General features: G+C 42.9%; 1 protein-coding gene across 3 annotated transcripts in view; it reads left to right on the top strand.

The window, feature by feature from the left end:
- Positions 1-621: 621 nt before the first annotated feature.
- The window catches only part of LOC144289894 (uncharacterized), a 79,175-nt gene continuing 66,346 nt past the window's right edge, over positions 622-13,450 (top strand). Inside the window, exons 1-2 of one of the 3 annotated variants that reach the window (XM_077858499.1) lie at positions 622-1,064; positions 2,440-2,607. In XM_077858499.1, the coding sequence (XP_077714625.1) occupies positions 968-1,064; positions 2,440-2,607 (265 nt within the window). In that variant the 5' untranslated portion in view covers positions 622-967. Of the gene's footprint in view, positions 1,065-1,094; positions 1,354-2,336; positions 2,608-13,450 lie in introns of those variants that run through there. The other 2 variants (XM_077858500.1, XM_077858501.1) reach the window with 2 other exon arrangements.

The following is a 13,450-nucleotide window of genomic DNA, read 5'->3' as shown; positions in this document are numbered from 1 at the left end:
CAAAGGTGGTATGCTAGCAAAATTCCTTCTTGTTCAGGGAAGGTCAGTCTTCATTCTATGGCCTTCAACTGATTAAATGAGGCCCACTCACATTATGGAGGGCAAGTTGATTTATTCAAAGTCCACCCATTTAAATGTTCATCTCGGCCAAAAAACACCCTCACAGAAACACCCAGAATAATGTTAGAAAATACCTGGGCACCATGGCCCAGCCAAGTTGACACCTAAAATTAACTATCACAGGTACACTATGGGCCTGGGTCCAATTCATAACTTAATTATGAATTCAATGAATATTTAAAGAGTGCCTACTGTGCACCTGGAACTAGGTGTTAGCCATTGGAATAGGGTAGTGAATAAGCTGCCAGTCCTGCCTTCAAAGAAGTGACAATCTTGTAAGCAGTAACCAGGCAGGCAAGAGCACGAGCCTGCCAAACGCTGTGGAGAGCCTTTGGTGGAGTGTGCTTCCTCTCTGGAGGAAGCTTTTGGCGTGCATTATCTCATTCAACCCGTCAGCAGGCCTGGAAGGCAGGCACTGTGGTCCGGATGGCGCAGATGAGGGAGGTGAGGCTGGAGGGATGGGTGAGCTGCGTGGCGGTCACCCAGCTAGTAAGTGCCGAGCCCAGGCTGAGTTCATCCCTCCCCGATGCCCACGCCCAGGCCGGATGTTGGCTCCAACTTCTCACTCAGGCCCTCCTGCTGTGGCTTCTCCCAGATGGGGCGCAGAGGCAGAGCCGGAGGGGTGCGAGCCTGAGGGCTGCCTGGAAGGCGGACACCGGGAGAAGGGGCTCAGCTGTTCTCCGGGAGCCCCGGGAGCCCTCCCGCCCTGGTGGGCTGGCCTGGTTTGCATTGCCACTTCCTGAGCCTCTGGGATGTGGGCGGCAAGCAGGCCACCAGTATTATCCTGGAGTCTGCAAGTCCATCTTGGGAAACAACCCTCTCAGTCTCCTCATCTTTAAAGGGACAAATGAGCATGTGTCCGTGTGTAGGTAGAGAGAGGGAAGATTTGAGCTCTTTCCAGGAAAGCCACCTCTTCATCCATTCTGCTCAGGGACATGCTCTGGGTGAGTGTGTGTACAGACATACATATGTAATATTTTCAGACTTTATCTACTTCCAAACTGCTCACAGCAGGGGTGCAGATGGAACTATATGCTAATGGATGTGGGAGAAGCATGCTCCCCCCATGAGGACTGCTCCTATGTATGTTGAAAGCAAGCTCTCCCCTAAGGGGCTTTCCTCCCTGCGTGGCTGTGCACACATTAGCCGTTGGCTGGGTGCATGCTGGCCAGAAGCCTGACCTGACCCACAGATGAAGAACCTGTGGAGGCGAGGGAGAAGGGGGCGCTTTATGTAAGTGGTTTTTAGACAGATGGAAGACTCATTTTAATTGCATAAGAAGCAGTCTTTCTTAAGTAGAGATGTAGGTCCTTTTGCAAACCTGTGCTAGACAAATCTTTGCTGCTGCTGCTTTTATAAATGCACCTTTATTTCCGTGAGAATTGCTCATTAGTGTGTTGAGTTGTGTCTGGGCCATTTGCTGCTCATGCCGAGGCTCAGAAATTCTCTGCATGCCCCCTACTCAGTGCAAGTTCACTCCCCCCAACTCCGGGATAATGAGGTCATCTAAAGAGCCTTAAGCTAGGTTGTAATTGAAATGGTAGTTTTGAGAATGGACTGGTGGATGTTCGTAACGTGGGCCAGTGGGCTGTTGGAAGGAAACAAGTTTAGAGCAATGGCTTTCAAGTCGTGATCCCAGGGATGGCCCAGTTTCGGAGAACCCACTGAACTCTATCTTTGCCCCATTAGGGTCCACTGTTGACAGGACCTCTGAGTTCTCCCAGAATAGGCACCCTGAGACTTAGAGAGCGTTGGGCTCCAGCATCTCCGTCTTTAGAGCTCATGCTGGGAGGCAACTTCAGTGCCCTCAGCTCAGGGAACTGGAAGGAGAGGCTGGCTTCCTGGCTACACTTTGGGCTGAGTGTATCTGAGTATAACAAGAAAAGCACCAGTTTGGATCATGGGGTTTCTAGGCAGCTGTATTCAAGGTGAAATCATGTATCCCAGCTGTTTATTTTATCAGCGGCAAGGGAGTAAAACCTGATTTTCTCCAGCAGGAAGCAGCTTATGCAAGCTCACTGCTCTGTGGGATGAGATTTTCCCAAGAAAGGACAAAGAGGTTTGAGGTAGCTTAGACGGAGACCCTTTGCCCAAGGTAGTTGCACGCTGGCTGGAAGTTCACCTCAGGTGTGGATTTTGGCAGGCACTGTGCCATTTTGTTAAGCTCCGTATAGCTGGTGAGCTTTATTGAGAGGCACACAATAAATGTTTGATAGGTGGATGAATGACTCTATTGAGACCGGCCCGAATGGAGGCAGCCTCAACTAAAATAGTCCTTCCCAACTGAAAACCAGCATGTGAAACCAAGTTCCTGTGCAGATTACTGGGCTCGGCTGTCTGGGGAAACAAAGGGGGGAGCAGAGCTTCCTGGCTTTTGTCACCGGCCCCTCCACACTGCCAGCCAGGGATTAGAAGATGTCGAGATGTCCTTCTCTGGCCTGTCCATCTGCACCAGGATATTTCTTTCTTGGAACTTTTGCCTTCCCCGTAAGTAGCACATTGTTTTTCCTCTCTTGTGTCTCTGCGTGTGTTGTCACCTCTGCCTGAAATGCCTCCCCCGACCTGGTGGCTCCTTACCTGGCCTCCATCACACATCTCATGCTTCTGTACAGGAGGGCTGGGGTGGACAGGGCCCTCAGACTCTGGAGCCAGCCTGCTTGGACTTCTGGCATTGCCACTTACTACCTGTGACCTTGGCACGTTGTCCAAGTCACCCAATAATTCTGGACTTCCATTTTTTTGGGGGGAGGGGTCTGGAAAACAGGAATTATAGTAATAGTACCCAAGGCAGAGGATTGTTTTAAGATTAAATTAGTGAGTACATAGAACAGAGTCTGGAATGTGGCTCCTGGTTCTTCTCAGTCACCATCAACCTTGTCTTCTGGACCCCTGTTCAAGTTTTCTCCTCTGTCTACCTCTACCACTTTGTTCTCCCCTCTTTCCAACTGAGCACCTTAGCTGGCCCACTTCCTTATTCGACAGCTCCCAGGGGCCCTCCAGCACCCATCCAATTACACTCAAAATCTCCTTGGCGGAATTCAAGAGTTTCCATTTTCCAGGCCAATCAATTTTGCCCATCTACTTGCCCTACGTTTCCTGACCCACACCTGATGTTTCTGCCTAAATGCACTCTATCTCTGTTCCTAGGCAGGCTCTGTGCTCTCTCCATTCTGTGGCTCTGGCTGGCCCCATTCTTGTCCTGCCTCTCCCTGCTCAGACCTCTGCACGTGGGGAGGGAGAAGCAGCAGCCTGCATTCCCCAGCTGGCCTTCCTTGATCTGCAGGTTTCAAATACTCTTAGTTTGGTCTGGGAGGTCAGATTCTGCACTCATATCAGAAAGGCAGTACATCCTGTGATCATATTTAGAGGTACATTTGTATATTGTAGCAAACTGAAACCCATCACCTTTCAAGTTTGGAAAAGGTTAATGCTCCTTCATCCTTGTGATTTGCTTGCCTCCTTGTGACATTGGTTTTCTTACACCGAATTTGGTTACTTCCAGGGCCAGCATCGGTCATCTTGAGGGATTTTAATTTAAAAAAATATGAAGGAGACAACTTATGCTCTAGAGAGGGTCACTGCATCTTATTGCCCCTGAATACGTATGACTTTTAAAATCACCATTTAAAAAAATAAATAAATAAAATAAAATCACCATTTAATGACTCATTTGTCACAGAAAATGCTTATCATATAATGTTAGCTGAAAAAAACCCAGAATGCAAAATTTCATTTACTATATGATTATAACTGTATGAATCATGTGGGTCAGGACTGGAAGAGGCTGTGGGCAAATGACAATAGTTTGATTTCTTGAGGAAATGGGATTGGAGATGACTTTTTCTTCTTCTTACCACCGCTGTGTCAATGTTTCTACCATTATGCAAAATAAAAATATCAACTAATGTTGATAGCTACCATTTGTAGTTATATTAACAATATGGTAATTAGTGTATGCTCAATCTGAGCCACTGAGTTCTGCATTATCTCATTTAATCCTCCCAGCACATCTCTAAGGTGGTGCATGGTACGTGGGCAAGAGGTAAAGGCGTCTGTCTCCCACAGCCTCTGAGGACCCAGACAAGCAACTTTCCACACCTTGGCTTCTCTCACTTTAAACCTTCTTATTAAAATAAAACCAAACAACTTTCCATGAATCAATTTTAGAATAGTTACAGAAGGGAGAAAATGACAAAGAAAAAAAACCCACTCTGAAATAAAAAGTAGTCTGTAGTGTCAACACTGGGAAATCCATGTGTACATCTCGGACATACGTTCTAGGGCATTTCCTCTCACGGATTCCACTGTAATCCTCCTGCAAATCTCTCACTGGGAGCTGCTAGTATGTTTCCCTCATTTGGGAAGTGTGGAAGGAGGAGAAATACTTGTTTTTGATGCTAGAACCTAGAAAAATCACGAAAATACCATTGGATGGCAGAATTTCTTCTCCTAAAGTCTAAGATAAGAATGACTGATGCAGTGGAGCTTTGGAGGGAATGAGTCAACTCTACAGGATGGAATGAGGCAGGGTGAAAGGTGGTATTGTGCCTATGTGGTTGTTCTAACTCTCATAATTCCAAGGTCTAGGGGAACAGATATATTCCAGGAACTCGTGAAAATATTTTTTTTTTTAAGATTTATTTATTTATTCATGAGAGACACAGAGAGAGAGAGAGAGAGAGAGGCAGAGACATAAGCAGAGAAAAAAGCAGGCTCCATGCAGGGAGCCTGATGTGGGAGTTGATCCTAGATCCTGGGATCACGGTCTGAGCCAAAGGCGGATGCTCAACTGCTGAGCCACCCAGGTGTCCCTGAAAATCTTTTTTTAACAAAAATTGAGCTTTAACCAATGTAAGCGTATCAGAATGAACAATGGAGACCATGTCATTCCAAAACCTCCCTAAAATTGTAAGCAATTAAGCAGCACTCAAGGACTGATGGTATTCCTACGTTGTTAGTGCCATTAGGAGATAATCCAGACTTTCCTAAGATTTTTTTATTTGATTAGAATAGTTAATATCTTCCTCAATGTTTAGGTCTACGTAAAAAGAATTTCCTTATTGGTCCAGCAATGCTTGCCATCTTCACGGGGCGCTTAGTTCTATCATCCTGACAAGTTTACAAAGGGTTTGTGTGATGGCAATACAACTGAGCTGTTAGAGATTTACCTTTTATTCATCCATTTATTCGTTCACTTATTAATTCATCTAGTAAATATTTGTTGAAAACAACCACAGGAAAACTCTTCCTTGTGCATTTGTTAATACAGTTATAGTCAAGGGCAATGCCTATTGTGTCTATTGCTCTATGCATGAAATCCACATGAAAAGTTTAAGAATTAAGTCCCAAGAAAAATACTTAAGCTCTCCTGAGTTACACCAAGCTTTCTCCTTTCTGATAATAGCCATTTATTTCTGTGTTTCCCATTTTGCCCTGGCTGTCAGGAAGTTCAGAGATACTTGTGATGCTCAATCACAAGCATTGTATTAACCTCGTGGTTGGTATATTTGTCCCTTTCTCTTTCCATGGCCCTGATTTCCAGCTTTATTAACCTTAGTATATATCCATTCCTTTGACAGCTCACCTCAATTCTGTTTGGAAAAAGATGGGGAGTGGGGCATAGTCTAAGGCAGCATTAGACATCCTCGTCAATGCTTATCATTTGGAACTAGGGAAAAGAGATGGTTGCACAAGATTGTGAATGAAATAAATCCCACTGAGCTGTGCACTTTAAAATGGTTGATTTTATGTTAGGTGAATTTTACCTCAATAAAAAAATGGAGAAAGAAATCATATCAGTGACTTTGATGATAATAATGGTGATGACTAGACACTAATCAAAGACAAAGTGTTTTCCATGATGGCCAATGGGAACCATGGGAAAGTCATCCAGGGAGTCTGCCTCATTAACATTGGCATGTGTACAAAGCAGTCACACAGCTGGCTTTGAGAATGACAACTCTCTTTCTCATCTCTATCCCTTCTCCAAGTGACATAGGCAGAGAGAGAAGCTCTGTTTTGTTAGAAAAGAACAGCTTTGTTATTTTAAAATTACATAAAAAGAAATGTCCATTGTGGGTAATAAGATACCCATAAAAGCCACTTATATTTTTATAACTAGGAAGAACCAGTGTTAACATTTTGTGTGTACCTTCTAGATACTAGATCAATACTTCTGTATTGATCATCAATGCATGTATTCAATCATCCATCTATCTATCTTTTCCAAAGTATGGTCCCTAGAACACTAGCCTCATGATTAAGTAAGTCTAGGAGGTGGGTCACTAAAGCATCTCCTCTTGGAAGTTTATGATGCACATCAGCGTACTCAAAGATTTGAGAAATTTGGTAGCAAAGAACTTCATTCACTATGATTAATCTAGAGTTTTTCCAATGTACTTGGACATGGAATCCTTCTTTTCTGCAACTCAAGGAATAAATGCAATATTTCGTGGAAACCAATGGAGGTAGGGAATACTTGATCTTAAGTTTTAGTTCATATTCAGTCTATGCAGTCATACTAGAAAGACTGCCTGAATTGGTTCTATAAAGTAAATTTCTCTCCATGTCAGTTTCACACTCCTAAAACATAATTCTTAATGGCTGGATAGAATTCTATTGTATGGGTGTCCCATGGCTTGCAGAATCAATACCTCATTGCTGAGATTTGGATTTTTCCCATTTTGGCAGTCATAACGAATATTATTATTGTGAACTAAGGCCCACCTCTAAAACATCCCTTCCAGTGAAATTTGGTTTTCTTGGGCAGTGGTATCTGCAGATTGATTCTTCATGAGTGTTTTTGTTTGTTTGTTTGTTTTTACCTTGACTTTAAACCTGTTAGGAACACTTGGGAAAGAGAGAAAGGTATAAAACAGCAGGAGTAGAAGGGTAGGAAGAGGGGATGCTTTTGCTGCTAAATTAGATTATTAAAACTTTTTTAAAAATACATTTTTTTGATCTTGTGTGTCTATGGCCAGAATTCTGGCCTAGCTTCTGCCCATTCCAGGAACGGCCTGATGTTCTGGGACAGTTGAGCTTAGATTTTCTAGTATAGATTTGTAGGTCTAGAGTCTCGAGCAAGGGTTAGGAACTCATGGAATATGAGAACAATTTGTGAGTAGTGTAGTATGAACTTTTTCTTTTCTTTTCTTTTTTTTTAGTATGAACTTTTTCATGAACATACACCCCATTGTTGAACTGTGGCATCAGCCCAGTGGTGAATAGAGGGATTCCAGATGCTATAGAAGATGATTTTTCAGTAGAGTTCTGTGGACATGGATCATGTGATGAGAAAATAATTTCCATTTCATTTTTTTTAAGATTTATTTATTTATGATAGACATAGAGAGAGAGAGAGAGAGAGAGAGGCAGAGACACCGGCAGAGGGAGAAGCAGGCTCCATGCCAGGAGCCCGATGTGGGACTCAATCCCGGGACTCCAGGATCACACCCTGGGCCAAAAGCAGGCGCTAAACCGCTGAGCCACCCAGGGATCCCCTAATTTCCATTTCAATTCATGTTTGGTCCTCTTGATATTTTTAAAGGATCCAGTCTAAGTTTGGTACTGAGATAGTCTTAACACCTAACATCTTCCAATTTCCCTTGTGATGAGGAGAGAGCAGACCTCAGGGTCGGAGTCCAGGAGGCTAAAATTTAGTGCCATTGCTTTGTTTTGACTGTTTTGTGTTTAAAGTCTTCTGGTTACCTCCTGGCTATGGCAAGAGATCCTGCTAAGATTTCTTTCAAAATAAATGGAAAGGGGATTCCTGGGTGGCTCAGTGGTTGAGTGTCTGCCTTCAGCTCAGGGCTTGATCCTGGAGTCCCGGGATCGAGTGCCGCATCAGACTCCCCACAGGCAACCTGCTTCTCCCTCTGCCTGTGTCTCTGCCTCTCTCTCTGTATTTCTCTTTTTTCTATCTCTGTATCTCTTATGAATAAATAAAATCTTTACAAAAAACAATAACTCCAAAAACCCAAAATAAGAATATAAAAAAAATCATGATGTGATATACGAGTAACTGAAGTGAGCAGCCCAGGTCTCATGGTCACTAACAGTGTGAGCTTCTTGTTTTTGAGAAAGAGAGAGTGCATGCAAGTCAGGGGGTTTCTGAGGGAGAGGGAGAGAATCTTAAGCAGGCTCCATGCAAGAGTCAGACACGTAGCCAACTGAGCCACCCAGGTGCCTCACAGTGTGAGCTCTTTATAACTGTATCTTTGTATGATTATCACTCATGAATCCATTTTGGGTTATCAGTCTAGTTTTCTTTCTTCTTTCTCATCTACTTTCAGTTACCTGAGGGAGCCAACGAAAACTTCACACAGTAGGACGTTTAGTTGGATGAGTGAGCATTTGCCACATAATAGAGAGTGGGCACACAGACCCCTTGAGGTGGCTGACCTCTGCCATAGGGCACTGTCAGCTTTTCCTTCATCACAAGGGAAATTGCTTATAATGGGAAGATGTAGCACTTGGAGCCAAGAAATATAGAAGAATTCACTGAAAAACACTTTGGCCAATGAAACTATCTGGGAATTGGAGAAATATTTCTCCCTTCCCCTCTGGTAGCTGGGATAGCAAATAGCCCTAACAGAGATCTGCAAATAACAGTAATAAAAACTAAAGCCCATGCACTAGACTAAGGGAAGATGTCAGCTTTAAGAAGGGAAAGAGAAAGGACTAGAGGTAGAACAGAGCAAATAAATGTAGGTTTAAGCCCATGAGGCACAGGTGGGATTTTTATATTAAGCAAGCAAAAGACTATAGGGGGGAAAGCAGACGGACTTTATTTATTTATTCTTTTTATGACAGAATCAATATAATCTAATCAAGTTTTGAATGCAATCAGAGTAAGATGAGAAATATCAAGTAGGTTCCTGGAGGCAGTAAGCAGAGTATAATCGTGTCCAGAAGGGATGACCAGAGTGATATTCCACATTTCTCTCCAAGCCCTGCTGGGGAGACTCTGAAATTAAGGAAGGGTGACATGAATTCAGTTTCATGTCCCTCAAAGTTTTGATGCCCTGTTTTATGTTGCATTTTTCTTCCCTGTAGAGCTCCCCCTGGGACCAGGCTTTCAGCTAACAAAGAAAGATGTCCTTTTGGAAGAAGGTAGTGGTGACTGTCATAGGTCACTTTGTGGGGTGCACAAACTCAGATAGCAGACCCTCAGCTAGAACATAATGAGAACTGGGAGCTCCAAGCTCCTTCATAATCTGCAAGCATACTCAGCCCAAGTCACCCCATATACCAGTAACACAAGCAAAGGTGGACTGTGTACCATGTTAATGCAGCTTTAAGCTCCCGCCAACAGTGATGACAGTACAGATGACTTGAAACAAGACCACTGATCATCACGTGTTGCTCTGAAGCACTCAGGTACCCCTCTTAAGCACCCACCATATAGGAATTCTGAAACCACCATTGGAAGGTGATTATGATTTGAATTTGTTGAAAAAGTGCAAAACGACTTATTGATACTGGCTCTAACAGCTACTTTAATCATATAGGATCTGTCTCATGATGATTAAGGGCCAGGTCCTGGGAGACAGGGCCAGGGTAGGAGCCAATGTTATCCCAGGGAGCCTTCTCAGAGTCTAAGTGGGCAACGGACACATAGTTGATAACATAATGCAATCAAATCAGACTGGGATTGGGGACCTTGGCCCTGGGGCTGTCCAAGTCAGAGGAGGCTATAACTAACTGTGGTTGGGGCAGGGAGCAGAGAAAGGAAGAGAGGATAATGAGTGGTCATGATTTCCTCAATGATTTAGCCCCAACAGTGGTCTCAGGCCACACAACCCCTTGGGGAAGATGTTACTACTTCAGGCACAGAGCAGTTGCTCAAGAAACATTTGTGAACATTTGGATGAATGAGGAAACAGTGTCTCTCACAAAGAAGCTGTGCCTCAGAGAAGAAATAACTTACCTAAAATCACACAGCCCATCAGTAGCAAAGCTGGATTTCAGACCTGAGAACCTCATTCTCTCTCCGTCACACATAGCATTTGCTGGATGCGGGCATGGAAAGAGCTAGAAAATCCAGACAGGCATGAGAAGTTAGTAGGGACCAACCAAGATTGGGATTTGTAGAAAATAGAGTATCATCCCCTACTCATAGAAGTCTGTTTTATTCTCTTTACAGGCAAGTTCATGTGACCCAATAAATGTGTTGCTAATGCATATTAATATTTGTCTCTAAAAGAACAAAGCCACAAAACTATGGTACTCCATGTTCACTCTCAACGGGTAGCTCTGGTGCCATAAATCTGAATTAGTCCTTTAAAAATATGCCCCTTTCAGCCCACCTTGTTTGAATATTTGATTTAGAAACAACTAATGAAGTCCATTTGCCATATGGGTAAGTGAACTTTTTTAAAGTAGGTGTTTTGCATCCCTGCAGCTCCAGGAGCTGTTGTCATAGTAACGTTTCCCCCTCCACTTGCAGAATGCACAGTCCATGGAGCCAATGGCAATGTAGGTCACGAATGAAAAGGGATTTGGTGGCTTTGCCTCAGTTTGGCATAGCTGGGGACTGTTCATGCTGGGGGCTCCTGAGGGGCTCACATTCCTCAGAATGCTCTGTAGTAGGACTGAGTCAGAAGAGATGTAGGGATGGAGAGTGGTGGTGGAAATAGGAGGTACTGAAGTGGAGAAGGAGGGCTAGCTGGAGCTGCGCCCCTGCATGGAGATTGAGAGCATCTGAGAGCCTGGGGTGACCTGTGACAGGTCACAGCAGAGGATGGACCATGTGAGGCTCTGGGGGCTCACCATCCCAGCTGCCTAGTGGGGGTTGGTGCCCTCTGCAATCCAGAATCCTTCTAGAGTTGGTTTATGAAGGCCCACATCAACTACCAATATTGAAATTGTGGCTGTAGGAGACCTCAGCTTTATATACAGCTTGGAAATGTGTTCCAGGAACTTTTATTTATTCATCTATTCACTTAGCAAACACTTACCAGGCCCCCTTTCTGGACCAGGTACTGTACTGGACAGTGCTGGCTTTTTGGGTGAGCAGCCCCGGCACTTGAACAAGGAGGACCCCATGCTCTTAGTTTAATTGCGGTTAGTTTAATGCTCTGCTGTTGCTGTCTCAAAATTCTTAATCATTTCTGAATTACGGCCCACTGAAAGTGAGCGTTGTGAAAGACCAATGCAGGGTTTCCTGAAAGGAGGGCAAGTTTCCCCCTCAAGGTTATAAAGATTAGGAGGATATCTACCTGTCAAGGCAAGTGCTTTGGGTGCAAACTTTCCTCTTTTTTTTTTTTTCTGAGAATTTTCTCCTTTAACTTTTTAGTTTGACATAATTTCAATCTTACAGAAAAATTGAAAGAAGAGTACAAAGTATTCCTATATACCCTTCATCCAGATGTTACATTTTATTATGTTTGTCTTATCTATCTTATCCATCCAACCACCCATTGTCAAAAGGAAATTCAGAGAGCTTTACTAGATATGAATGTTTTGATTGAGAAATGAAGTGTTCATGAACATGGAGATGTCAAACCCAAAAGTGATGTGAAGCGCAGAAGTATGACATTATGGGATGGCTTACATAGTGAAAATAAGGACGTTGCCTAAACTTTAAAACGATTGGCTATTTCAATGGGGTTTTCTGGTTGGAGGGTATTGGTTAAAGTGATTATCCTATATCATTTTAGGGAGATGCCTTAAGTTTTGTTTATGATTATCAGAGGCATTGACAACAGATGACGTAAGTTAAGTTTTGCCTCCGTTGATGAAATAAACTGGAATGAACATTGCCTATGTGGCTTAACTGCTTTTGTCTGCTAGGGGGTTGGCAAGCCTGGTTTCCATATTATTTTAATACTAACCATCCATCCATCCATTCCATTCATCCATTCATCCAATCTGTCTATCCATTTACGGTTTGATCTTAAGTTGTACACATGATAAAATGACCCTTTGCTGCTAAATACTAAAGCATCTATTTCCTGAAAACAAGATCATTATTTTACATAATCATTTGATTTATCAAAATCAGAGAGTTAACATTTGCACAATATTATTATCTCTGTACAAATTTTATTCAGATTTCACCCACTGTTCCAATAATGTTCTTTATAACAAAAGAAAATCATGTATCACATGTTGTATTCACTTGTCTTGACTCTTGAGTATCCTATGATTTGGAATTTCTCCTAGTCTTTCCTTGTTTGCCCTGACATTGCTATTTGGAAGGAGTACAGGTCAGTTGTTTTTCAAAAATCAGGTGTATCAAGATGTCATTTTTGTACACTAAAGTTCTTCCTTTTTAGATGTACACTCCTCAGGCCAATTATCTTATAGTAGGGCCCTTACATTGGATCTGATGTTTCCCCACAATTGGATTCAGACTGTGATTCTTTCGCAGAAATACCATGGAAGGGATGTTGTGTTTTTCTCAATGCATCACATCAAGAAGCACATGGTATTGATTCCCCCAATATAATTGATGCTATTGGAGACTGTATAAATATTCTGCTACTCCTCAAACTTTCACCCACCAGCATTTTCATTCAGTGATGTTTCTTGCCTGAAAGTGATTAGTGTGGTTGCCAAATAGTGATTATCCTAATCCCATTGTTCCTTTTACATCTGTTTACTTTCTTTTTACTGTAAGGTAAACAACATCTCCCCCAACGAATTAATAAATTAGTTGAGTGTGGGCTTTTCATTCTTATTTTATGCAAAGGGTTAAACTCTTATCATTACTTATTGTGATGTTCATATTTTCTCAAATTTGGCCTTTTTGAGCTGGGCCATATTTTGACTGGTCGCCCATCATTCTTTGATTCTTCCTTACTTCTGGCACAAGATGTTCCAAGTTAATTTTGTATGTTCTGTGCCCCAGCCTTGGAGTCATCCACTTCTCCAGGGAAGGGGGCAACTTTCTGAAGGTACACATGGTGCTCAAATCATTTCAATCTTGAGATTCTTTCCAAGTTCATGTGGTATAAACAGAAAGGGGAGACTTTCAATGAATAATTTTATTCAAGATCCTTGTGTGGGGCTCTGTTCCCCCCTTGATTGAGTTTGAAGCAACTTACCGAAAAAAACTTATACAAAAAAAGTTATGAAATAAAAATTTCCAAAGGGAAAAAAATGGTAGGAAAAGGAGAAAAACATATATGCCAGCAACAAAAGTTGCTGGGCTTGCCCAGAATAACTTGGTGTTCAACATTCTGGCAGCCAAATTAAAGAAGGAACTGCATGGAGAGGAGATGCCCAGTGCTCATAGAACACCTTCAGGGACTCTGGACTGCTGGCAAAGGCAGATGTGGCAGCAAGGGGCCTGGCTGGCACTGTGTTGTGGGAATAAAGAGCCTTT

This window comes from Canis aureus, chromosome 19, assembly GCF_053574225.1.
Source record: "Canis aureus isolate CA01 chromosome 19, VMU_Caureus_v.1.0, whole genome shotgun sequence".
NCBI classification, from domain to species: Eukaryota; Metazoa; Chordata; class Mammalia; order Carnivora; family Canidae; genus Canis; species Canis aureus.
Note: the sequence above shows the minus strand (reverse complement) of the source record. Positions and strands in the feature narration are given on the sequence as shown.